At 37.8% G+C, this 26,531-nt stretch overlaps 3 protein-coding genes and 2 long non-coding RNA genes across 5 annotated transcripts; 3 read left to right on the top strand and 2 right to left on the bottom strand.

The window, feature by feature from the left end:
- Window positions 1–238: 238 nt before the first annotated feature.
- Window positions 239–12,695, bottom strand: LOC135616740 (dynamin-2A-like). The gene is made up of 22 exons (XM_065116256.1): window positions 12,216–12,695; window positions 11,954–12,004; window positions 11,740–11,860; window positions 11,522–11,614; window positions 9,929–9,990; window positions 9,710–9,827; window positions 9,215–9,557; window positions 8,281–8,428; window positions 7,972–8,073; window positions 7,760–7,879; window positions 7,338–7,421; window positions 7,106–7,233; window positions 6,440–6,524; window positions 6,158–6,290; window positions 5,312–5,388; window positions 5,156–5,212; window positions 3,994–4,135; window positions 3,767–3,924; window positions 3,040–3,153; window positions 2,881–2,948; window positions 1,251–1,423; window positions 239–872 (listed from the first exon to the last, which is right to left on the bottom strand). Exons 1-22 carry the CDS (start codon window positions 12,354–12,356, stop codon window positions 625–627), a joined length of 2,766 nt encoding a protein of 921 aa, XP_064972328.1. The 5' UTR covers window positions 12,357–12,695; the 3' UTR covers window positions 239–624.
- Window positions 12,696–15,140: 2,445 nt separating this feature from the next.
- Window positions 15,141–20,623, top strand: LOC103990542 (pyruvate dehydrogenase E1 component subunit alpha-1, mitochondrial). The gene is made up of 8 exons (XM_009409726.3): window positions 15,141–15,918; window positions 16,003–16,082; window positions 17,169–17,246; window positions 19,529–19,624; window positions 19,716–19,787; window positions 19,898–19,951; window positions 20,047–20,112; window positions 20,343–20,623. Exons 1-8 carry the CDS (start codon window positions 15,156–15,158, stop codon window positions 20,385–20,387), a joined length of 1,254 nt encoding a protein of 417 aa, XP_009408001.2. The 5' UTR covers window positions 15,141–15,155; the 3' UTR covers window positions 20,388–20,623.
- Window positions 20,624–21,398: 775 nt separating this feature from the next.
- Window positions 21,399–23,627, top strand: LOC135616738 (uncharacterized). Its single transcript, XR_010488457.1, has 2 exons — window positions 21,399–22,671; window positions 22,790–23,627. It is a non-coding gene; the product is annotated as an uncharacterized LOC135616738 (long non-coding RNA).
- LOC135616737 (probable plastid-lipid-associated protein 2, chloroplastic) lies at window positions 23,323–25,544 on the bottom strand. The gene is made up of 3 exons (XM_065116254.1): window positions 25,135–25,544; window positions 24,864–25,062; window positions 23,323–23,762 (listed from the first exon to the last, which is right to left on the bottom strand). Exons 1-3 carry the CDS (start codon window positions 25,542–25,544, stop codon window positions 23,457–23,459), a joined length of 915 nt encoding a protein of 304 aa, XP_064972326.1. The 3' UTR covers window positions 23,323–23,456.
- Window positions 23,834–25,994, top strand: LOC135616739 (uncharacterized). Its single transcript, XR_010488458.1, has 3 exons — window positions 23,834–23,848; window positions 24,554–25,673; window positions 25,855–25,994. It is a non-coding gene; the product is annotated as an uncharacterized LOC135616739 (long non-coding RNA).
- The last annotated feature ends 537 nt before the right edge of the window (window positions 25,995–26,531 follow it).

Here is a 26,531-nt window from a genome sequence, read left to right as displayed (position 1 = left end):
ATTGTTTTGTCTCATAGCTACAGTGGATTCCATATCTAACAGAGTTATATGTGACATTTTAGTCTAGATTTCCAGATGAGACCACACCCTGATGCTGATCGAGAGTACAATGGTGATGTACATAGTTTACTACGTAAGCTGTGCCCATCCCACCGTAGTAGAGGCCGAAACTTTTGAGACAAATAGATGTCGCACGGATGTCGTAATTGAAGAATGAAAACATAAAAGAAAACCCAAATAAAAACGTAACAGAAGAATAATAAGTTTTCTCAAAAAAGGATGTTTTTAGATACAATGCATTGTACCACGAGCTCAGACAATCAAAACCTCGAGACTGCAATGAATTATTACAACTAATAACTAGGTGGGAGAATAACAGCAAAGCCAATCTTATGACAAAACAGGCTCCCCCAGGAAGATCCGGTGGTCGGTGTATCGTGTATTTTTCAGATATATAAAAGGCTTCTGCATACGGAATGGAACCATAGCCAACGGGGGTAGCATGATAGATTGTTTTTGATCTTCTGTGGCTTGAATCAACTGAAAAGAATTGCAAAGCACATAGGTAATTTGCATTCATCAATGATGGATAGTATATCTAATCCCAATCACACCACCAGCCACTTAGTATCTATACGATGATGAACCGCCTTGTGGTGGAGCAGGTGGCAACCTATTTGGCGTCCGACGGCTACCAGAGTTTGCGCCTGAACTTGCATCGCCATTCTGGGTTGGATTACCATGGCGCCGCCCATTGCTGCTGCTGGATCTTGATGACCCAGTGTATGAGCCATCAACAGATCCATTTGCTGCAGCATCAAATGCTGATCTCCAATCATCGCCTGAAGAAATGTTGGTTCTTGGGCTACTTTCTGCAATTGATACAGACACAGCATATTTACATTCCAATCTCAGTCTGTCCAGCGTGTAAAGTGAATTTCGTATTAGGAAATAAATAAATATCGGCCAGATTAGGCAATATTCTATAGGTAATGAAATTTAACACTAAACTTTGGTCATAATTCATTACAGCAAAAGATCAATTTTGCAGTGTTTTCTTCGATACTGATTACAATAATCTTCATGATACACAATGAGTTAGCTATGTTACAAGAAAATAAATTAATTAGGAAGAGCTAGCTACTAAACCTCTTCACGAAGCAAGGCCTGGGGCCCATAGTAATGAACTCATTTATGTATCAACTTTGGGCTAAGCAAAGCAGTTATTAACAGATGGTATGAAAAATTACCTGTTCCAGTGCTACCATCTGAAGAGCTAGCTGCAGCTGCACGGTTGTCATGGATGCTTAGCTGGCGTGTAAGTTTTGAAAGAAGAGATGACTGCCTTTGGAACCTTTCTCGTCTATGCTTCACATTTTGGTCCTCCTGGATTAGTTCTTCAATTTTTGCTGTGCTTTGAGTGCTAAACAAAGAACAATCCCATTATAAAATATATGATGAATAAATTCTGGAAGTCGCGGAATTTGAGAGGTACAAGCACAACTATTGTTTAAAATGCCGGTCAAACAAAGGACCAATAACAGTGTATACAATTCAAATAATGCCATGTAGGATTATTTTATTATTGTTGTTATTTCAGCATAATGAACGGTATAAGTCGGCATACAGTTCAGTGTAATAGCACCAAACCAGTTGTATGTTGGGCATAATGATATTTGAATCCATAAGTCTAATCTTGATTGTAACTATTAAACCTACAGTGAGAAAATCACAGAAAAGTTGAATGGACCTTCAGGTAACAGTCTATAGTTTATTGGTTCCAAAAGAGCTCCACCATATATAGACTGGCTACCATCGTCAGCATTCCAAACTTTATTCCCATAGGGATAATGTAAGTGAGAAGTAAAAAAGCATGATCAAAGATTTTTTTTTTTAACCAGCTGTAAGCTAGATTCAGAGTTGGCACCAAACTCCAATTCAAGGAAAAAATAAGCAGAACATGTTGTTACACATAGGAACCTACCTTATCAGTCACACACTCATCAAGCAAGTAGGAAGAAAACCTAGGAGGTTACCCCCTAAACAGGCAAATAGGTGACATGAGCTTGATAGTGTTGTAGAAGATACTAGAAGCAGGAAACATAACGATTAACTTCTTGCATTTGGTAGCATATGAAACCAGAATGACAAGGACCAATGATTCTTATTGTTGTTGTTTGCTGAATATGGCAATTAGAGTGAAGCCAACTTAATAATATTTTCTTGTTTTTGAAAAACTAAAACTAAATAATAAGACTAGAAAAAAAGCATAGATTCGACATCAAAATAGGCAACAGCAACCTTTTTTTACAACAAACCAGAAGTAGTTAAACATCCAATTCTTATTATGATTAATTAAAAGTTGACTCCCTAAACATCAAATCATCAATTACTGTTTCAGCTTTCAATCAAGTGGTAACTTCTGAAGCAGCCTTGGCTGCATAGTAGAACTTGAATTGCCAACTTGGTGAATATGTCAATGAGAAAAGTTGTTCAACCCAAACTGATATGGTTCAAGAACCAAGCCCTGCGGCATGTCAGGCTTCACTTGCCTGACATACCAAGCAGTACAGATACATTGAACAACTTTTCTTCCTCAAACGTATGCCAGGTTGGATGGTCAATCTTACCATGCAGCCAGGACATCTTTCCGTTAAAAGATTCTGAGAACAAGCTGGCAGTAGCAGTAGAACTTAATCGCAACACTGGTTTAGTTTTGAAAGCCAAATAGCAAAAAAATGAAGTTCAGGAACCCAATTAAAACCAGCACCAGGGCTCACGGAGTAGTGGTATAATTGACCCCAATAATACTATATTCTTTCAATCTAATTAATGAACATATACTCCAACCATAAGCTAAAAGAATGGCAAGAAACCAACCTTATAGAGCTATATAGCTGATTTAGCATATCTTCCTTAGCTTTCTCAACTTGACAAAGCACAACAGCCTGCTCAACACACACAAACATAATATAAAAATAAACAATGCTTTAAATTGTTAAGCTGGTGGACAACAGGCCAAAAAAGCAATATAGTTACCTTCGGAACATTTGCGGCAAGGCTGTTCAAGACAGCTTCCACATAACCCCGAACTTCTTGAGACATCCATCGAAGTTCTTCTTCTGGATCAGCCGGCTTTCTAGACATTGTGTCCTAATATATCCGCATGTTAGTTTAAGTTCTAAAACTCGACACAACTACTGATGTACTGCAAAAGCATTTAAAGTGCAAAATTAGGTCTAGGCATAACTTCAATTGTTTAATCAGCAATAAGGAAAGGCATTCAAATGACAGGCCAATAAGCACACACATAAGCACATAAATTCATGTCTGCAGGGAAGAAAATATGAACTGGGTTCACACTTTTTTTTAGGCGCGCAAATACGCATGAAAACACAAAGAGAAATATACCAATTTTGACTATGCATTGTTTTAATGATTAAAATATAAAAAATGTCGATGTACCAAGCCTCCACCCACAGCATGCAAGAAAACTAAGTCTAAAATGCTGATATGGCCAGATTTTAAGTGTTATGCATGTCTGAAAACAATATCATCATCCAACACAAAAACCTTAAAAACAAGGTAGCTTCACCATCCATAGATAGAGACAGAGAAAAAAAAAAGGTTGCTTACAGTAATTTAGCAAGTTCAGAATTTCCTGATAATAGATGTTTCACAGTTTGCATGGTGTTTGAATTCTCTATAGAAATGCTTTCTTCCTCCCTAATTGGGAAAGTAGGTATTGCATCCTTGGAGGACTTACTAGTGAACCATCAGAATGGCTTTGTCTAAGACCAGCTTCAGAATCACTAGCCCCCTTCGAGGGAGTTCCCTTGGAATGTCCAGTAATATTTCGTATCTTATTCACCCATTCAACTTTGTCAGCCATGCTCTCAGCCTTTAACACTACAGTGCTGTGGGCTGCAAACGCAACAAAATCATGATTAGTAGCAAAAATAACACAAATTAGGATAAGCACAACATAGTTACCTTTTAAAACAGTCTTGTATGCAACCTTGCTAGTTATCTTAAAGATGAGAGTTGGGTGTTTTTCTGGTCCATTTGCCTTTTTGGAGTCTTTCGAACTTTTAGGAGGTTCATCCTCCTCAGAGAACTCTTCAACGTTACATTCCTGAAGAGTATATTCACTTATTAGCAAAAATAACATGCACAGGTACAAACCTAAAGGCTAATAGAACATGATTCCCTACACATATCTAGCACGAAGTGAAATGCACTACATTCATGTTTATCAGAAACAAACAAGTAGTAAATTACATGGAAAAAACTGAAATCTTCCTTTCAGAACACATGACTTGAGCAACAGAGATCATTAGTCAATATTTTTTTAATCTAAGAAAATTGGATATAACATATGCCTTTTCGTACCAAATTGATGGTTATATACTGTTCAAGAAACCTTTTTTGCAAGGAAAATAAAAGTCCAATATTTTATGATTCTCAGATGATGCATACATCCCAGGTAATTCTGTAATAAACTAGTTATTTACATTAGTGATGATTGTTGACTTAAATATCTACACTTCACATCATTTAAGGGGTATTCAACCATGGTCAGCAGACTTGGAAGAGGATCAAATTTCTTCTTCCAGTAATTATCTCTATGTATAGGAGTCATTGCAAATAATTTCTTTCGAATAAGTTCAAATTATTTGGATATTTAAGTTATTACTTATAATCAGGAATTTTTGTAAAAGCTAGTCACATGTAACGCAGCATGTAATTGTACAAACACCAAACTCTTATACTGTAGCACTAGTCTGCTTCAAGTTTTTTGTAACAGCAATATCCTATATCATTCAAAAAAATTTCCACACATGTAATTACATGTAGAAAATGTTAATTTTACATTTTAAGCGACTGACATTACCAGCAAAGAAAAAAAATTTAAACAACTAAAGATATTTAGTAAAACAAAAAAAAAGTGAAAATGAATTAAGAACATCATTCAAGTTTATTTTATCAGTAGTACCATGCAATTAAATGATAGAGGCATAGAGCGAAACAATTAAACCTGACAGGCAACTTGCACTTTCATATGTGGATTCTAGCTGTCAATTTTGTCAATGTTGATATCGACAAGCTTGCTTTTATAATTGAAATAAGAATATTATACAGACAATAGTAGTACCTCCAATGTGATAACCCCACGAAAGTGCTTCTCCTCCTGTTTTTTAGTGTATCCAAGCTAAGAAAGAAAATGTTGATCTAATCAGAACAATTTTTTTATATAAAACTTGCAGATGCATCAAGCAAATAGCAAAATATATAAAGCTCATAGTTGAACCTTTCCACTTTTCTCATTGAGGACAAACCATCGCCTGCTCCAGCCATTTGTTTTTGCACTTTTTTTCAGTAAGAACCCTATTAGATAAATGAAAATTAGTCCCTAAATGATTTAACAGAATTCAATGTGAAAAAAACCACTTCAGGCTGTGCACGATTGGAAACTAGGTTGTCAATATAAAGAAATGCTAATAAAATGTAAATCACATTACTGTGACCACCCAATCTGTGTTAGGAAATAAATTGGGAATCTGAAAGCATTGGGAACAATGGCTGAAAGATAACTTATAATGGTGTATATACTAGTCAATTAAAGTTTAAGTTTCAGAAAGGTGTTGTATCAGCCATAACTAAATGAAGGCATACAAGTAACAAGCAAATGTGAAATTTTCAAAATATTTGGTTCATCCAAGATGATGAGAAATAGTAAATTGTAGAACATTTAGATCAATGAGTACTGTTATCAAAAAGACATCATCATTTATTTACTGAATCAAACAACAATAGAACCAAAAGAACTAACGGAAAAAGAACAGATATTGTAAGCACTCGGCTACAATTTGGAACAAGATCTTGGTTGTACACTTGTATTTATATATAAAATATGTAAATATTAACTCATTATATATATATATATATATATATTCAAATTCTTTCAGAAAAACATCCTATACATTTGGCAAGCAGCTGCAATATTCATGAGGTATACATCATAAAAAAATCTCATGAAACTCGTGAAATTATGTAATCTGTAAATGGACCAGAAGTGAAACTATGATGTCTGTCAATAAACTGCAAAAAGTATTTGCCCTGACCAAGCCAAACATCCACAAAATTGTGAATTAACCTGCTGTTATTTCTCCAGAAGGTCCAGCAATCTGCAAGGCTGAGCCCTCTTTTGTTTCTTTTTCTGGTTGATTTGATTTGTCCTTCATTGATTTCAAGCTACCACCTTGACTTCCTGGTTGAGGGCTTGATGCCTAGAGGATGCAACAGAAGTAGCCATGATAAATTAAAAATGATAATTACAACTCGAAACTTTTCAAAAATCACAAATATTTGAGATGCAAAAGTCCATAAGCCTGCATTAGAGGATGCCAACTTCTTAACAAAAAGATCAGAAACTAACTCTATTCAAAATGGCCTGCTCAGCTTCATTTGCTTTCTTCGATGATCGATTCTTCAACTCTTCCTCCCTGCGCTGCCTATCCATTCTGATTTAACATACTTTATGTTAGAATATTTAAAAAATAATTAAAAATATGTGCATATTTCAAAAAATCTGAGACTGTAAAAATGTTCAAGCATGATTTCTACCAAGAAGACTAGCTGAGCTTTCTCAAATAAAAAAGGCTAATAATTTGCACTATCTATAAGCAACATCATCTACTCAGTAACTAGTTTTAAAAAGTAAAACTAGGCAGATTTCTCCAAAAAATAGGAGGCTTGAAGATTTATTAAATAAGACTTCATAAGAAGCTGCAGAACCGATTACAATCAAGAAAGCATGATATATCACCTCTGAAAATTGGCTCCTCACTGAAGAAAAAGCAATTAATTTAAAGAGCATGTGTCAAATTAAGCAATTGAGTTTGACAAGCACTAATTAGCATTTTGCTATTTAAATGGCCTTCTAACTGATAAAAGCAAAACATGCATATTATAACAAAATTTAATAGAGGTAATATGTAATACTTCAAAATTGACATGCAAAATTGTTCACCCAAGTGAAGATCTTTAACTTGTTTCTGTTTTTCACCAATCAATAATGAATAAATTATTGAAACAAACAAACCTCCGCTGGACTAGACGGATGAAATGTTGCGGGGGAACAAAAGCACGCTCCATGTCAACTAATGCAACCACCATCTTTTTGGCCTCATTTCTAAAATTTTCTAATGCAGTAGATGCAATTGCAACCACCTTTTAAGAAAGAACAAATGTCAAACAACAGAAAGTCAATGATAATCATGTCCATGAAGTAACAAGATTGTGATTATCAGAAGGGCAAAGTAATAGCAGAGTACCTCTCTCTTAAATGGAGGATATCTGCCTAGTCCTGGGGTAGCATTCGCTGTAGCAGAAACTATATCCACTAGAACACGATGCACCTGTTTGACAGCCATTTTAAACATAACAGAGTAAGTTGCCATCATAATGACATGATATTAACTTATCGAGACAATTACATCTAAAGCAAGTTCAACAATTACATCTAACTGCAAACAGTTAAGAAAGAGAAAAAAATGCAGAAGGAGAATGTATATGAAGAAAAACAAGTAAAAATTAAAATCTATGCACATAAGTTCCAGCAATAAAACCAAAATAAATTTCCACAAAACTCAAAAGCATAAGCAGCAAATTCTAATCATGGCATGAAGAGATTTTCCATGTAAAATCTATATGACCAAACCAACTAGAAAGACTATCCAAAAATATTGCTCAGTACCTCATCTACGCAAAGGCGTGATGGTTCTTTTGCAAGTTCTAGAACTCCTTTTATTAAAGATCTCAAACCTTTCTCTGGAGATATCAAATATGGCTGATAACCATCAGCTTCCAACACAATCTAGAAGATACAATCGGATCATGCAGAGCAATAAGATTTCATCCATAGAAGTAAAATAATCTTATAAAAGAATACCCAAGTGGCAACCTTACCCTTTTGACATTATTGATATCAAAATGTCTATCCAATGGAAGCTGTTTTATTCTGTTGGGAAAATTTCCTTCAAAAGTTGCAACAACTTTCCAACCTGCACCCTGTAAATAAAATGCAACATTTGCTATGTAATAGATAGAAGAAATTACTTGATGATCTTATAAAGAAATAATTGCATCTTTCTGTTTTGCTGAAACAGTGACAAAAAACCCTTCTAAATAAAAAAGAAGATTTTAAGAGACAAGCTTAAAATAAACCATAAAAAATAGTAAGAAAGAAAGAACCAAACATATGTCACAACCACTGACCTCACCAGTAGCAATGTGCTGCAGAAACTTATCCTCAAACTCCCGACAAAGCTCCAAGGCAATAGCCCTGGTACCTTCTGCACTCTGCACCATTTGTTCACCAAGCCTAAACAACTCATCCTGCACAATCTGGGACTTACCTTGTAATCTGCAAGAATTAAGATAATTAAATATATTTCATATACATCTATGAGACCTGTATTTACCACAGCAAAAATATCTAGAAAATGCATTATGTTTGAAAAATACTAAACTCAAAAACTGAACAAATCAACCAACAGCACTGTGTCTCATGAAGTCCACAACCAGTCACATTCAATTATGAAAAACATGAAAGAAAAAAACTATCTCAAACTACATTTATATCATAAAATAGAATAGCTCGACAAAAAATAATGAGAATATGTCATAAGGAAAGGATTTCATAGTTTCTTAAATGATACACATGGAGACGTAGCAGTCACATATCAACAATAAGAGTATGACAGACAATACAGTGCAGTGTCTTTCTGCATTAAAATTTCAAACTATTTAATATCTGTATAAATTAATATATCCAATACGCTTAAAAAGACTACCATTTACTAAGAACCCTAACAAGGTTTCTCCATTTATGATATGTGTTTAAGGAAATATTAGCACCAGCACAAAAGCAAAACAACATCGACACTGATTCACAGATTAATTTCAACAAAAATATTTGGTTGACAGGCCTGAAACCATTGATTTATCCACACAGTTCCACTGCTGTTTCCAATAAATAAAATATGTATATTATCAGAAGAAATGATGCATGATTCTTTTACGTTGCTTCTCAACTTTCATGAGGCGCTAAAAAAATTGTGAAAAAAACTGAATCTGTGTATAAAATAATAAATTCATATATTTATTTTGCAACAAAAAATATGTAACAGTATATCAAAGAAAGATTCACCCAGAGAGAAGATTTGGAAGCCTGATCTTCATTCTTTTACGTATTTGCTTTGCAAGAGTATCAACTAATGCTATTCTGCCAAGCTTATTTTGTGGAGCTCCAGTAAGAATGGTTTTAAGACTTTCAGTCTCCGCTCTCCATGCAGTTTCAAGTGAGCTCTCAGATCCAACTGATCCAGATTGTGCTGAAGCAATAGAAACAGACTGACCAATCAGAGCAACCCAAGAAATATCGGCAGCACTCCTTGGCCCCTGATTTAACAGAAGAGCTTGAACTGCTGCAAGAGTTTTCTGGTCCCCGGCAGATTGATCAATCTTGCTAATTACACCGATTGTTCTTGTCCCTAAAAGAAACAAAAGCAGATGAGATGCAGGTCAAATGCCTAAGACAGGAAAGAAGACAACCCAACAAAAGCCCTACGGTCAGGTTTTGCATACAAGTTCAAGCTCAAAATTTGACCACAAAAAATGAAGTTATAAGGTAAGCAGTAGTAACCTTCTCCATCAAACTCTTTAGCCAGTCTAAGAGCACGAGAAGAAGAAATATCTGGTGCCTGAGCAGCCGGCACTACAACAAGCAATATTGCATCATTATGTGCCCCATAATCACTGACCTGAAACGAGATATATTACGACCCCATCGCCAAAAAGTTGAAAAGAAGAATTAGCACTGCCTTTTTTTTTGTTGCAGATACAATTGGAACTAGCAATTTACCACAGAATCATCCATAGCCCGCTGGTCTAAGCCTGGTAAATCAATCAATTTCAACGAAGGTGCTGGCAGAATAAAAAACATGTCAGCTGTGAGTATAACTTACTGAAGAACAACTTATGCAATAAAAAAGACTGAAATATCTTAAAGAACACTAAAAAGAATCCCCAAAAAAGTGCATGTTTCAAGCAGACTTTGTGACCCCGGTCATACTAGAAAATTACACTTAAAATGTAACCTGTCTGATCAAATAAGGAAAAGGTGTAAAAGTAATATTGTGAGAATACAATCAATGATGCCAAAACTTTGAGTTAAAGATGTTCACTCTTACTTCTTATAATTTTAGGAAATGTTTCAAATCTTATATTATGTCACTAAATCTACTAAAATATGCAAATCTTGTACATCAACTCGATTTATCAGTGAACTCGTGAAGGCTGTGAAAAGTGGCCATATACCAATCCAAAGTAAACAAATTAAAGCAGTAACCCATATCTTGAGCATAGATTAAGAAATAATTCTTTAAAAGACAAACCATCCTTCAAATTCTACTCTCAACCTACAGCCGCATTTTCACTCAAAGTTCATCTAGAATTCTGATATACTATGAATTCAGCAAATTAAATTTTCTGTAAAACTATTCTGTCATTCACAGTTTCTGAGTGCCAAAAGTTGATATCAGTCCTCAAACCACACATAGATGAGGCAGAAAAATGCCCCTCTCCTCTCCTTGCTAAATATGATATTTTATTATCAATCCAATCTTTTTTCACACTAGCCCCCTCTTACTTTTACTATTTACTTTTTCCATGTTACACTTTCAAGTTTAGTTATTCAAAATATACCTGTGATTATAGATTTTTTTTTAATTTGTAATTTTTCACATATAAGTGCATGATATCATCAATAAAAAAATTGATATTTTCTAACAGACGACACGCAAACAATAAACGATGACCACCATCCCAAAGTAGCACCATACACCTTCTCTTGTTGATAACATACATGCGCAAGTAATATGTATCATATACTGTTGGTATATATAAATTAATTCATATAAAGCGAAAGAAAAGTACAAAACCAAGATCTCAAAATTGTATACATCAAGCTCCGTAGAAAATACAATATGAGACGAATGACATTTAGAGAATCAAGGCAAAATATCACTGGAGTTGAATGCACTATGTGAGTACATCATAGGCTTCTTCAAATATATTGAAAGGCTAAAACATATGCATTTACCAAAAAATTAAAAAGAAAAGAGAGAAGACATTAAAATCTTGGAAATAATTAACTAATCACCACATGAGCAAACAAATTACATGAACTATAAGCAGGACCACTTTAATAATTTTCACTAAAAGCAGAAAGTAAAGAGTGATGGAAAGAATACACTATGTTCAAGCTGACACATAAACAGTGGTAACATAAAGTGGTGCAACAAAAGTACCTATGCCACAATAAATCAACCATTCAAAGTATAAATAAGAGATTGAAAATGCAACCATTCACCAATAGACCTAAAGAAAGTACTATAACTGTTCTGCACAGTGAGTATAAACAAAACAACAGCAAAGGAAGAAGAAATTGGTAAACCTGTGCTAGTCCGAAGCTTCAAATAGATTTCATCTGTGCGGCTCCTTCCTGAGCCCTTGCTTAGCCTGTCCTGGAGGGAATGCCTGAGAGCACCTAAGAATAACAAAATATTGTGTCAATTTTAAGACTATATAGCCGATCTGCAAATGAAGAAACTCCTCAAGTTGTAACATCGAAATTAATTAAGAAGTTCATTCGACGGATTCAAGGGTTCTTACTTGCAGAAACCTGCTGGGATTTGCCGTCAATTTGTAAAACAATTGATTTACTGCTCAGCGAGCCATCTCTTTGCAGATCAACGCTTATAGGAGCCCGAGTTGCACCATTTTCTCCTGTCGGCTGCAGTGAGATCGTTAATTTGACAGCAGGCTGTGGGTAATAGAAGATGAAACAATTAAAAAACTAGAATTCTAATTTCGAATTCACCAATACCAGGACGGGATGTCCGATTAAACTGTTCAACACTGCTGATTTGCCAGCACCCTGAAATCACGTTTACAAGAAAGATAGAAGCAAAGATAAAAGAAACAAGCAACAAGCATAGACTAAGATTGAACCCTAAAATTGGAATTCACCAAAGGATTGCCAAATTAAGCAAATAATTGTGCGTCCTCTTGGGAGATTAAGGTAGGAGTAATGAAGTAGGGCCAAAAAAGGAAAGCGACAAAGATTAGGGTAAGAAAGGAGGACTTACGACATTGCCGAGAGCGACGACGTTGAGAAAGGTGGACGTCCTCCGCTTGGTCGATCCCTCGTCGACGTCCTCGTCCGCGAGGAGTGCGGCGGCCTGCATCATGGACTCCGCGAGCTGGCTCAACTCCTCCATTGCCTCCATCGACGGCAAGGCAAGATAGGTCCGTATCTCGGCAGCGATGGATCAAAGGCCAACCCTCGGGCCCTGGGCTCACGGATTTCGAGCTGGAATCCACGAGAATCCCCGATCGGGTGGCAAGATCCGGATCTGAAACTCGATTTCAAACCCCAAACCGAACGAAACCAGACAGACAACAGATATCGGGGGCGATCAAGATCTGAATCCTCCACGCGTTAGGGATGGGAGATCGGGTGTTGGGAGGGAGGGTGGAGGGTGGCGTCAGCGACACCGCCACACGACAGCTTCTTTCTTCCTCGACGGTCGAATCGAGACGAAAGAATGAGAGAAGGGGGTCGGTTTTAGAAGCGATGCGCACGGTCAATAATAAACCGGACCGTGCGACTAATTAGACGAAACACGGGGTTACGACGAGAGAACATGGAGTTGGGATGATCCACGGCGTCCAAAACGCTTTAAGATTCGTAATTGAGCTCGATAGCAACCTATAGTGTTGTGGACGGAGAGATCTCCCTCCCTCGCCGTATCGAAGGGCGGAAGCCAACAGAAGCCGGGCGGCCGCGTGGAGGCTGGTATTATTGTTTCGAACAGGATAGGGTTAAAATTACATGCGTGGCAGCATATCATGTTTTTGAATGATTGAGCTAATATCGCAACATAAATTAATATAAAAATGAGACATTGCCATGTAACATATTATTTTTAGGAAAAAAGGAAAATGGGAGCTTATTTTTTAAAATATTTTATTTTTAAAAAATAATAATAAAAGAGAAATATCATTGGCTTAACTTCATCGACAATAGAATGGTATGCTTCTCGATATTGGAGATAGAAATAGTTGTTAGTTCTAATTTACTGTTCATTCTGTTCAGCCGAATTCTGATTTATAGTCAATTCTAATAGTATCAGCAGATATTTAAGAATAATTTCTTAATATATCTTATATTAGTTCTAGACCAAAATTGACACACATGTATCAACCTATATATCTTAGACTCTGCTCTTTAAAATAATTACCACAATGTTCTTAATAAATTTTAATTGTTGACGGGCAAGCTTTTTTTTTTCCTAAGTTGTTCTATCACAATAATATATATATATATATGTAAGAAATAAATATAAAAAATAAAAAAATATTCGATTAAAAAATTGTTTAAATTTTGGTTTGAACTGTTATAATATATTCCGATTGTTCAACACATACAGATGTTTGAAGTTAATTGAGATTTACTTCCAAAAATACATTAGGTTGATATGTCAAGGAAGATTTACTTGGATATAATACAGAAACTATATCGAGTATATTCGATAAAACTCATATAATACTTAAGTTAGTAAGATCTTGAAGATTTTAATCACCCTCTAAATTTGCACATGGAGGGTTTTTATATAGTGTGGTGGATAATCATTAGTTTAAGATTGTGTTAAATATTAAGAACAATTATTTGCATCACTCAATCATCAATAAGTTATGAAATCATGTGTTAATCATTAACAATTATCTATTAGCAATCTAAGGGGAACTTGCATGAATTTTGATGAATTGAATGATGGTGGGGGTTTTATATTGTGTTGATGTTGTATCATACGTAATTCGATCAATGTCAAACATATTATTTGATGACTGAGCAAATATTTTTGAGTTTAACTATATAAAAAATCATCAGGCTCATATCTTTGCTCTTCTGGTATAATAACATTAATTCCGATTGTGTGATCTTATAGGTTTAGATCTAGAAGAGTCTTAACAGATGTTGGCCCTCTTAAGTTTATTTGATAGACTAATAATATCATATTTTATATAAGAGATATTAAAGTCATATAATATTGTCTCTACTTCCTAAGGTCACCTCAAAACTTTGGTATCATGTAGTATATTAATATCATTACATAAAGTCGATTGATAATTAAATATCTAATGATTATATTATATCGATAAGACATTCACGGTCAAATACTTATCTTAATTGTCTTCAAATAAGTTTCGGATGCAAATGTGACATAAAGGTCGATGGTACTAAGGGAAGTTATAGAGTCTCTCGTGAAGCTAGCCAAGGTGGAGTAGATCAATAACAAGTCCTCTAGGGTTAACTAAATTTTATGAAGGCATCATGGTATAGGATATAAATAAAACTCATAATATTAATAAAGATTTATTTGATAATTCTAAATGACAATCAAAACATCATCGTCGATCTAAATACTCAATTTCTTCCTCTTTCAAGCTAACGAATATTAGAAAATTACATTTATTTTTTAGATATTTAAAAATATTTTTTAAAAACAATGATTAAAGAATAAATGAAAAGACATATTTGCCAAAGCTAACGAATTAAATCCATCGCTCAATAGTTGGCAAGTCTTAATGCTACCAAATTGTAATTGCCCCAATTAAATTTCTATTATTTAAATTAAAGCACACCGAGGAAAGGAAAAAAAACATAAATAATTGCAAACCCTGATTTGACCTAAATTAATGGGATTGGCTTATACGACTTGGTTATTCGTTGCTTATGGTTACGGCCTCAACTGGCCAAACTGCTTCCCAAAGGCCGCCAAACCATTGCTTGACTCTCATTTCTAAAAACAAAACACAGACACCCAAAAGAATACCAAAGAACGCAGACCGTACGATATACCAGAAACCAAGATTTAACGGTTCGGATCGATTGAGTGTTTGGTTTGGTGATTTGTTGCGGTGCAAAATGCGTTATTGCTGTAACAGGACTATTGTTGACGGGTGAACTGCAGCCGTCCGATGGGGCATCTCAACTTTTCCGTTGACAGATATTTGACGACGCCATGTGCAGAGAAAAGCCTTTCCACCTTCCATTCTTTGCGCCTTCCTCGCAGATCCTCCGGCTTCCATCTTCCTCCATGGCCGCCGCCGCTCGCCGCCTCTCTGCAGCATCTCTCCCCCTCCGCCACCATCACCTCCTCCTCCGGCCTTTCGCCTCATCCGCTAGCGGCCAGCCCCCGATCGCCGTCGAGACCAGCGTCCCCTTCACTGGGCACAAGATCGAGCCACCCTCGCGCCTCGTCGACACCACACCCTCCGAGCTCCTCTCCTTCTTCCGCGACATGACTTTGATGCGCCGCATGGAGATCGCCGCTGACTCTCTCTATAAGTCCAAGCTCATCCGCGGGTTCTGCCACCTCTACGACGGCCAGGAGGCCGTCGCCATCGGCCTCGAGGCGGCCATCACCAAAAAGGACGCCATCATCACCGCCTACCGCGACCACTGCATCTTCCTCGCCCGCGGAGGGTCTCTCGTCGAGTCCTACGCCGAGCTCATGGGCCGCCGCTCCGGGTGCTCCAAGGGAAAGGGCGGGTCGATGCACTTTTACAAGAAGGATTCGGGATTCTTCGGTGGCCACGGGATCGTTGGCGCCCAGGTGCCGCTTGGATGCGGCCTTGCCTTCGCCCAGAAGTACACCAAGGAGGGGACCGTTTCTTTTGCGTTGTATGGTGACGGGGCTGCGAACCAAGGACAGCTGTTTGAGGCCCTCAACATCTCGGCGCTTTGGGACTTGCCGGTCATTTTGGTCTGCGAGAACAATCACTGTGAGTACGAGATGACTAGGCGCGGGTGGAAGGAAAACCAGGTTTTCCTTTGTTGATGAGCTAATTGCGTTTGTACTTTTGCAGATGGAATGGGAACAGCCGAATGGAGGGCCGCGAAGAGCCCTGCCTATTACAAAAGAGGGGATTACGTCCCTGGTTTGAAGGTGACTTGGATGAAATCCTCGTTATTTTCTATTACATCATTCATCTTTTATCATAAATGAAATATGCCCTTGGATGTCACAAGTTACTTTATTCTTCTTTTTGGTCCAGACTTCTTTGACTGTGTTAATATATCAATCAAAATTAAATCGGTTGTAGATATATAAGATTTCATTGCTTGATCAGAAATTCGTTTTATGTTGCAAGAGATTCTACTTCTTACTAAGAACTAATAAATGGTGCAATGAGAACTAGCATTTTCGCTCACTTCTTTCTCATGTTTGGTAGAACAGCAGTGTATATATCGGGTTAAGAAGGAAACAGGAGTTGGTGATGATGACAAATTGCATATAACAAGAGAGTGTAAACTATCCAAAAAGGCATTCAAACAAATATAATGATGGTAATTGCTATGTGAGATTAAGGCATGGAGAGAGCTCTGTTATATGTCATCAAAAGCAAGGATGAATGTGCTATTTCTTAACCATGCATGATTAGTGGTTGTGAAAAACATGCATGGTTATTGATTTCTTTGAGTATATATATTTTATACATTTTCAAAAAGAGAGATAAGCAGGGGTTAGAGTCCTGAGAGGATAGGGTGATGTGAGGGATCTCTATTGCGTGTACGTTCAAGTCTTGGTGTATAGGTCCATGCTGGTGCCTATTGTTTGCAGATTCCATGACGCAAAACCGCAGAACATAGTGGTGGTGTTGGAACTGGCACTTAAGTATATGACATGATTGAGCACACCAGAAATATCATAGTGTGTATAACGTCCTCATTAGTGTCCACAGTGGTTCAGGATCAGTATACATCAATTTTTTGCACATGTTTGATTATGATTACTATACATAGTCAGCACATTTTGTCTGTTTGGTTGACTTCAGTCAGATTCTATATTTTGCAAAATATGTTCGCCTTGAAAATAGATCACAAGTGTCTTAGGTGCTGTGCAGGAAAATGGCATATCTAGTGTCTATCATCGAAGGGGCTGTCAGGATTAAAACTAAGAGTATATTACTTGAAAAGAATCAATGTTTTAAAATTAGTTTATCTTCTCCTAATACAGTGCTTTCCTGAACAGGTTGATGGAATGGATGTTCTTGCTGTTAAGCAAGCATGCAAATTTGCAAAGGAGTATGCTTTGCAAAATGGACCCATTGTGAGTGTTAGCCTTTTAAATTTAACTCTCATTCAGCTAGAAGTTTTCCACATGTTTAGAGATCAATTTCAAAAATGGTTTTTTCTTTTTCTATGACTTAGAAGCATCTTTAATTGTTTCAGATTGGACCTATTAATGTACAGAGAATGATGAGTAATAAAGATAATTACACTAATGTTTCATTAAGGTGATAGATTCTGAAGCTTCCAGATACAACAATTATCTGTGTATTACCATTTAATCTTCTGATTTTCATATTCATGAAACTTAGAACTGTGACATAATCTCTCTGACTATGTATTCAGGAAGTTGGTCCAATGTTTTTTTATTCTCTATGGCACATGTTTATCTTCCTCCCATTCTACTGCTTCATTATTTGAAGATATATCATCTGTCAGAGACATATTCTGGTCTTACTAGAATTTATAATTGGACAAATTAGTTTCGAAGATTGAAGAATGCGGTATGTAATTTTGGTCTCAAGTGCTGAGGAACTGGAGGTACTCACAAGCCAAATGGAAATTTACCCCTTTGATATTCTCACCTACATATTTATACATACTGTTTCAATAGTCTATTCATACATACTGTTTTGTTAGTGCATCTTTTATTCTTTTTCCTCTTTTTTTAGGGCAACTTCTTTAGGATTGAATAAGTAGTTGTTCCCATCTGGCTTTCAAGTATGCGAGCTTTCAAGCTTACATGTAACCAAGTTGCTAAACTTTTGTGTTGTTTATTTGAGACATCAAATCTTAATGCTGGCACCAACACAACTAATGGTTTCTATTGCCTAGTGGTCCTAATTTGGACTAATATGTTGCCATACCATGTAGCACATGAACTTCAATGAATATTTTAACTTTCCTTTTGAAGCTCATTGACCACTACTTACTGGTTTAATAGATTGCCACAATCAATACCTGATTGGTATTTTGAACTTATCATTCCTATTACTGGTATTGACATAAGTAGTAATATTTTGATTGTCATCATAATCATCCAAAACCTTTTTTATGATTTAAAAATAATTGTAAATTTGCAAAGGCATGAAGGATCGATTCATTATGCACCTTGTATAATCAATGACATCTGGATGAGCTGCCATAAATAGGAATATTTGGTAATCAACATCTATTGTGATAAAGAATGAAATCGATATTTGTTAGATGGGGAAAAGAGCTTTGAAACAACATGAGAGAGAGAGAGAGAGAGAGAGAGAGAGAGAGAGAGAGAGAGAGAGAGAGAGAGATGATGTTCACGAGCTATACACATCATACTTCGAGAATTATCCCCGGCTACATCAAAGTGCAACACCACTTACTAGAACTGATACCATCTAATCAAAGAGATACAATTATTTAATGAATAATGCAATCCATTCCATCATTGACATTGCAAGACCTTCAAAATATGTAATATTAAGTGATTATACTTTTGCTCACCTGATGATCCATCCTTGTACAGACTAGTGAAGGTATGTAAAAGTTTCTATATTCTAGTTCAGGATTCTCTGGTTGTGAGTTAGCATTTTGATCTAGGATGTTTTCTTTCATTTTATTCTTTTTACTTGGACCCGAGTACCTAGATTTCTGTATTTTATCATCACTCCTTTAGTAGAACTGTTCGTGTGCTGTCCTCGTAGACATAAAGCGAAAATCATGAATAAGACCTGATGTGTTGCCAGAAGCAAAGAACATGTAATGCTTGTGTTCTGTGTGTCCTTTATGCTCAGTTTCAAATAATACTGAAGCATCATAGGAATAGAAGTAAGTGGTGCTACTATGTATTTTTGTATAACTCATGATTTTGCCCGAGATACTAGTGATGTGACAGGTGAGAATTTTTTGCACCAAAGGCCTCGATGAGCCATAAAAGAATATTCCATTTATCAAGATCCACATCACTTAAGCTACTTTGTTAGGAATTTTACACGTATTTATTATGTACTTTGTATAGTCATGGACATGGTATATTTCACACCTGCTACGGAAACAAATATGGATATCCTGTTTGTCCAGGGATCATCTGGGTTTCTTTTTTTATTATGAATATTAGTCACCAGTCAACAGATACATGATTAACATACTTGGGAAACAAGTTGTTTCACATGATAGCATTTGCAGATTAGAAATTTTGGCTAGCATTCTTGTACGAGATCATAGCTTGTAAAACATGTACTGTAATCATAGAGGTTGTATGTAAAGTTTTACGCTTCTTTTTTTATTCATTCAAGGAGATGATTTGTTTCTTTTTCTCTTCTCATTTGTTGTTTCATCATGCAGATTCTTGAGATGGACACTTACAGGTACCACGGTCATTCCATGTCAGATCCTGGAAGCACTTATCGCACCCGTGATGAGATCACTGGCGTGAGGCAGGTTAGTTGGATTCGACTTTTGGAGCCATCCATGGGATTGATTCCTCTCATGCAAGTCTTTTACCAATATATGTTGATTATGCCACTCGTAGGAGCGTGATCCTATTGAAAGAATCAGGAAGTTGATATTGTCCAATGAGGTAGCCACTGCCTCTGAGCTCAAGGTACATATCCCTATAACATTTTTCTAAAGGAGCCCTTACACAAAATAAGGGCTAGTCATACTCCCTCTCTCCACTGGAATATTCAATATGTTCTACAAATGTTTGTGCAGGATATCGAGAAAGAAGTCAGGAAGGAAGTAGACGATGCCATTGCTCAAGCGAAGGTGCCTACTATATTGGAATTCGGCTATAATGTTTGGATTAAGATTAAAATAACATTTTCCTTCCGCTCATCAGATTCTCTTACTCCAATTTTCAGGAAATCCCAATGCCTGATCCTTCTGAGCTATTTACCAATGTATATGTAAAGGGTTTTGGTGCAGAGGTGAGTGAGCATACTTGTAGTTTGTCTGAAGGAATTAGTGTTTATTATTTCTCAGAGTGAGCTTTGGACGGTATTAGTTCATCTTTATTGTCATTGTGGCACAAATTAGCTCATTGAAACTTATTTACAAGTATACAATCAATCTAGTAAGATTGCTAACTTCGATATGCATTTTCTTTGCAATATTTTTTGGTTGCAAAGTTGGATTGACACTGCGTTTTTGCTTACAGGTGTTTGGTGCTGATAGGAAGGAGGTGAAAGCTGTTCTTCCATGAATCAAGCAAACATTGATACAATGAAGATTCTTTTCTCATGAAAGCTCTTAAAAATAAACAAGGAAACTGAAAATTTCTGATTGGTGTGCATTTCGGCATCCAACAGAGCATTTCTAGATGTATCCATTCCTTGTGCATTTCTTCAATTATAACCCATCTGTGGATGTCAAGATTTCTTGAAACTGAGCTAATTTACACTCATGTGCTAGATTTACTTCCTGATGATCTTTTTTATACTTCCGATGTACCTCCAACTATTTTTCCTATTGGCTTGGACAATCAAGAACGACAATTAATTCTCTCAGCGGAAGCCCTTCTAGAGGAAGAAAGGCATCTTATATTGGTTTCTCTCTCTCGCTCTCTTTCTTTCTGCACTTTTATGTGAAATTATTTGTTAAATTAAGTATATTTTTCTTGTTAACTTTGTATAAATTTCATGCTAAGTATGAAAAAAGGATGAGCAAATTTTTGAAAAAAAAAACTTTTGTTTTTAAGAATTTTTTAGATAGCATCTTAACTTTAAAGAATTTTCATAAAGCATTTTTGGATATGTGAAAAGAACATTTTATTTTTGGACCCATTGGTACCTCCTCTTTGTGTCGTTATCATCTTTATACCCTTATCAAATCTTACGGATATCACGAGCATTCATACCAATCTTATTCGTCTACATAGAATGTTTATGTAAAAAATAATTTGAAAAAAAATTAAAAAATAAGATATTATTTGAAAAAAATTTAAACTTATGATTTTTTTTTTTTGTTTTCCGAGAGTTCACCCCCAAAAAGATTGGCTCGTCAATTTACATATAGGCTTCCGCGTCATGGATGGCGTATTAGCTCGGTGATTGGCTGGTCCTTCGAAACAAAGGAAAAATTGACACCGACTCTTAATCTGGTAATTGGAAATGGCGAAATTGATATAATTTTATTATGGTAATTATTCCACCTACCAGATTTATCTCGTGTCGTATATACCTTTTTCCCTAAACAAAAAAAGAAAATTCCTGCTTAGTTTTATATGACAGATAAAGAACTTTAACTTTTCAGGGGCTCTATTTCCTTGTCACTTGTATGTGGCGTGGGAAAAGTGCCCTCTCGTGAGAGAAGCCAAGCCGGAAGCATCTGCACCAATAAAACGTGTACGGGACACGTGCGACAGGTAGGTATACTTTCCCAGACATGGAAACATTACTACCAGAGTCGAAACACACATCACTAGACAGCATAAAGCTTCGGCGTCCTACCACATCACTGCGACGACATGGACATACATGGATATGGCAAACAAGGTGACACGAACAGCAGCGACCGGAACGAACAACACAGGCATCCTGTCTCCCCTACCTATAACTACCCAGCACTGTAAGCGGCATACATGGCCGTGGGAGGCGGGGAACGACCACCGCTATCAGAGCAAAGCTTGGCCCGAACCTTCGTGATGTAGGCCTCTGCTCTCCCGTCGACGCCGTCCCCTTCGTCGCCCGGCTCCATCAAGTAGTTCGCGCAGCGGCTCTCGGGCTCGACCAGCTTCATGGCCCTCGCGGTGGGAGGCGGAAGCGGGGCGCCGGGCGCGATCCTCGCGGGCGCCGCCCGGGTCGTCCCGAGCGCCATCTTGGCGAGCGCCAGGACCGAGGCCTTGAACACGTTGCCGGCGATGGCGGTCGATCTCTCGCGCATGGACGCATGCTTGCGCCTGGCCATGAGTAGTAAGTAGCTCACTCACTCGTCTGGTGTTTTTGGTTGGGGCTTCGGAGGGATATCTGCAGTGGAAGAGGAATGCCCAAGGCTTATATATCCGCCTCGTAGGAATCATTGATGGGGAATTGCGTTGCGTATGCCCGCGCCCGAGTAATAGTAACATTCAATGATGAGCGTGGGGTGCGCCGTTATCGGTTTCAACTTGTGCCGCAAGCCACAGAGAGAGCGCCCTCAAGGTGTTTGCTATTATGACTCCCAATTTTTAGTCCTACCTTGTACGTGAGCCTAACTGCTCCAGTTCACAAAGTGGCTTCGGCAGGAGGGTCGCAGATGGTGCCATTGATCATGACGTGGGAATCGGACATGATTGCATATCTCCTCGGTATGTTCTTATGGATGATCACGGATCGGCTTTACTTTTGTGGCGTCCTCGGAGAAAAAGAGACGGCTCGAGACAAACATCCGTAGAGATGCTTCACGAGTGCAACGAGAGGGACCCAACTCAGGGTATAATGACACATACATACGAGCAGCATACAAAAAGCTGAGAGGTGTTGGGTGCAGTAACCTCAGATATGGAAGGGGTGCGTTTTATTCCTTCTCGTGATTGCTTCGTGCAGGAGGAGTAACGTTTACAGGTCCATTAGGTTGGCTTCATGTTACTTGGGTGGATTCGAGATGACAAATGGCCTACCTCAACAGGGGAATGTCTCGTGTGGTGGTCGGAGACAACGACATAAGGACTGCAGATGAAGCAAAGAGGTGGATTCGTCTGGTCGCTATCAGCTTTGGAGCACGTCCGGATCAAAGTGAGAGGTTCGTATTCTTCGTCCGCTTGATGTTTCTTTCTGTCTCTTCATAGCAAAGGTAAATAGGGTCCTGCACTAATTTTACTTGAATTTGAACTTGACTACTAATCCAGTGACTTCTCAGAACTTAGAATCATTTATTATCATGGTTTATTTTCCTGTAGAAATTTAGAGACAAATTCCATACCAGTATTGTTAACACCATACATGAGATTGTTGGACAAGTCTTAAGCATAATGAATTAAGTTATTTAGATCACCTGATAGATTAATCCTTGGAAACTTTTTTTGCACAAAATACCACCATGTCTTTCTTATTGTTCTTCAGTACGAGGCATGTCCCTGTGGCTTTGGTTAACATACATATATTTCACAACTGTGCTGCCTCGAGTCATAATCCACAACATTATTATCTATAGCTCCATCATATCAAAACCATGCACATTTAATTTGTACTATTAAGTGAAAGGGCATATATCCTGTTCACATTTATTTTTCCCACTAGCATCTGTGTTAGATAGTATACCAAACTCCATGCACCATAAACACACTTGCACAAGCCTAAAGTGAGCAGCCTTCTTTGGTAAGCACAAAGACACTGCCAGCGTCGCCTCTTGAGATTCTTAACTCCTCGTCGAGATAGGTGGTTAGCAACCAGGATTGAACATTAGTGTTGTTTATTGGTATTTTTAGCGGCGGCTGTCCTGAGATGGTCCGAGCCACAGATGCTGCTGCATTCTGGATGGAACTGATGACGCCATTGAACGGAGAGAGGTCGATATTCTGCCCCAGGAACTCTACTTTGTCAGGTATAACGATGTCATCTGTTAGCTGTGGGGTTCCAATTATGCCTTCCTCGAATTTGATCTGGAGACAGCAGTAAACATGCCAACATGAGTCATGATATAACAAGGTGGAACTAGGCAACAAGAAAATAACATCCAAGATATCAGGTACAATCTTGATTCTCTGATGGTATGTAAAAGTGAGTCAAAATTCATTGGTTTAAATCTTCAAGCTGCACACAACTAGTGTAGACTTAAGAGGATTAGCATTGACCTAGGAGGATAAGGAGACAGCCCACATCAATTGGTAGCAAGCAAAAAACTACGTACTCATGAATAGATTTTAATACACGTCCTATGATCTAACAAGTCAAGGCCTTCATTAAGAGTAATCTAAAACATTTATGAGAAGATATAATTTGCTTTTATTTTTTTGGTTTCTTGCATGTCCCAGTACATTCTTTTACCCTCCTATTTTCCTTCTTCGATGTTGTTTTTGTTGTTGGGGAAGGTAAGGGAATGATGTAGAAAACTAATCTAGTCAAGTGCTTTCCAAGAAAGAACTTGGATCTCCATCCTATATCTGAGGATTCACCCAGTTAACTACAGGTACTGCTAATTGCAAGAACATTCTACAAAGCCAAAGAACACTAATAACTAGTCATAAACAGTTTGATAATACCAACTTTACACAAGCAGTGATCTGATGATAATACAAAACAACCCTAATTTGCACTTCCTGACCTGAAGAAGATTTTCCTAGAAGATGCAGGCCCCCTTTGTTGATGTAAATCACAGAAAGTTCAAAATTCTTCCATTTCTACATTTATTGTTCTATAGATTTATCTGCTACTAATTGATTGATTTTGTCAGAGAACAGGGGAACGCAGTATTCTGCAACCATCTCAATTAGAATCCAGCGAACTGCTTGACCTCTGGAGGAGGAGAAATATAGTATGCACTCGATTTTATCATTAAATCTTGTTAGAATTGAGATAGAGATAATTTCCAGTGAGATTTCTCCCAAATCAAAATCTCATTAGCAATTGGGACCTAAACGTTCTTGATTGGCAGACATATCATTGATGACATGATTGAACTCTTGCAGATCATTAAGTAAGGAGCAATGTTTTGCAGAATTAGGAGGCTGCGGATGGCATGGGGAGTGTCGGAGACAGGATACCTGCACTCTCTTCGGACTACGGACTTCGAATTTGGCATTGGTGGTGACGGAGGTTGTCGCCAGAGGCCCCGAAAACTTCACCGAGTTCTGCACTGTAAAGCTCTCCGAATCAATAGTCTGCGATATCTCGTCCACCTTCACCAGCTCCGGCAGCCGCCCCGACGACAAAAGTGGGAACAATCCCGAGAACGAAGTGTAACTGCGTCCGCGACCAAATTGATCGATGAGAATGAGCGAGAAGAAGGATTTCATCCAAGATCTCGAATCTTACGCGAGGATCCATTTGCCGTTGAGGAGGGCGAGGGCGTCGGTGGGAGCGGGCGTAGGGTTCTTGGCCTCGAGCTGGGTGATGACCTCCAGGATCTCTGCTCTCGTCTCGCTTGACGCCTTCAGCCCCCGGTCCGTCCCGTACAGCAGATCAATCAGCTTCTTCTTCAGCTCGCCAGCCTCGCTCACTGCCGGCGGCTGCGCCACCGCCACGCCGCCCTCCTCGCCCAGCTCGTCGTCGTCGACCATCGCGCGGGTTCGGAACGGGGCTGGGGTTAGCAGCTGCATCCCGATGCCCCTCAAGGTGGGGGCTTTCAGGTGGAGGACACTGGGGGCGAGGTGTGGGCGGCCATCAGCCACCACTGAGAAGGGAGCCTTAATGGCCAAGAGATTCCAAGACGCCACCGCAGACATGGAGCAACTCTTGAAACTCCGACCGCCTTTGCGCTCTCGCCTTACCGTCTTCTTCGTTGGGCGATTGATACGGGGGGGTTGTTATATTAACTTTTTAACATCCACTAGCTGCGCAACGCGTGGAAGGAGGTAACGTGTACTTCAAAACAATTATTTCCTACACGTACGTTCTGAATACCTGCTTTCTGATTCGTTGGAGCCTGTGCGGGACCCAACTATGAGTCGACTTTCACAATGGTCGGAGTATAAACTTGTAGATAAACGTACCCGAAGCTAATTTTATATTTTTCTTTGTTTTGGGTGGTGGCAGGACGCTACGCAATCGGTCGGGGCGGATATTTTCTGAAGTCGATCGTTCTAGAAACATCTCGCGGCGCACGTGCTCACGTGAGGCATCAACCCTGAAAACTGAGAAATACAATGAGGTAAGATTTGTATTTGTCATATCATGTTGATTATTTATTTATGAAACTTAAGTCAAATTGGTTTTATATATATATATATGTGTGTGTGTGTGTGTGTGTATTCAAATATGATCACAAAATTTTTGTGTCCATTTATATCTGTTGTTTTAAGTGGAGAACAGACAGATCTCATCCAATCCACATTTCATCCTTATCTGGACTTGATAATGTGCATAAGTCCCACCCAACCCAATGTTAACCCAAGCTTCAAAATTATATTAGCAGTCACAAAATTTTACTAATTGAATTGGATGACATTCTCTTTAATAAGATTCAAATCATTAATCTTGATTAGATGGACATGATTTATTTACTTCTAGACCAATATTTTAAATATAAATTTAATCGTATGAGATAAAAATTAAATGATATTCATTATATACTAACTTACATATTTACCTAATAATTACTTTCTGCTACTCTCTCCATATAAATGACTAGAACAACTCAAGAACAAAAAGATTTTACAGAAATTTGAAAACTAAACATCCAAATGATATAAGTATTATCAGAAGTAATGCCA

Source organism: Musa acuminata, chromosome BXJ2-7, assembly GCF_036884655.1.
Source record: "Musa acuminata AAA Group cultivar baxijiao chromosome BXJ2-7, Cavendish_Baxijiao_AAA, whole genome shotgun sequence".
Classification (NCBI taxonomy): Eukaryota; Viridiplantae; Streptophyta; class Magnoliopsida; order Zingiberales; family Musaceae; genus Musa; species Musa acuminata.
This window is presented reverse-complemented; position numbering and strand designations above follow the sequence as displayed.

Coding starts and splice junctions, on each gene's coding strand:
- LOC135616740 (XM_065116256.1), bottom strand. CDS start 12,356: ATGGAGGCAATGGAGGAGTTGAGCCAGCTCGCGGAGTCCATGATGCAG. Junction 7,234..7,337: donor ATCCTCCATTTAAGAGAGAG/GTACTCTGCTAT, acceptor CTTTCTTAAAAG/GTGGTTGCAATTGCATCTAC. Junction 1,424..2,880: donor CAGCTATATAGCTCTATAAG/GTTGGTTTCTTG, acceptor TTCTTTGTTTAG/CACTCAAAGCACAGCAAAAA.
- LOC103990542 (XM_009409726.3), top strand. CDS start 15,156: ATGTGCAGAGAAAAGCCTTTCCACCTTCCATTCTTTGCGCCTTCCTCG. Junction 15,919..16,002: donor GGTCTGCGAGAACAATCACT/GTGAGTACGAGA, acceptor GTACTTTTGCAG/ATGGAATGGGAACAGCCGAA. Junction 16,083..17,168: donor ATTACGTCCCTGGTTTGAAG/GTGACTTGGATG, acceptor TTTCCTGAACAG/GTTGATGGAATGGATGTTCT.
- LOC135616737 (XM_065116254.1), bottom strand. CDS start 25,544: ATGTCTGCGGTGGCGTCTTGGAATCTCTTGGCCATTAAGGCTCCCTTC. Junction 25,063..25,134: donor AACGGCAAATGGATCCTCGC/GTAAGATTCGAG, acceptor TCGCGGACGCAG/TTACACTTCGTTCTCGGGAT. Junction 23,763..24,863: donor GTAGTCCGAAGAGAGTGCAG/GTATCCTGTCTC, acceptor TGCTGTCTCCAG/ATCAAATTCGAGGAAGGCAT.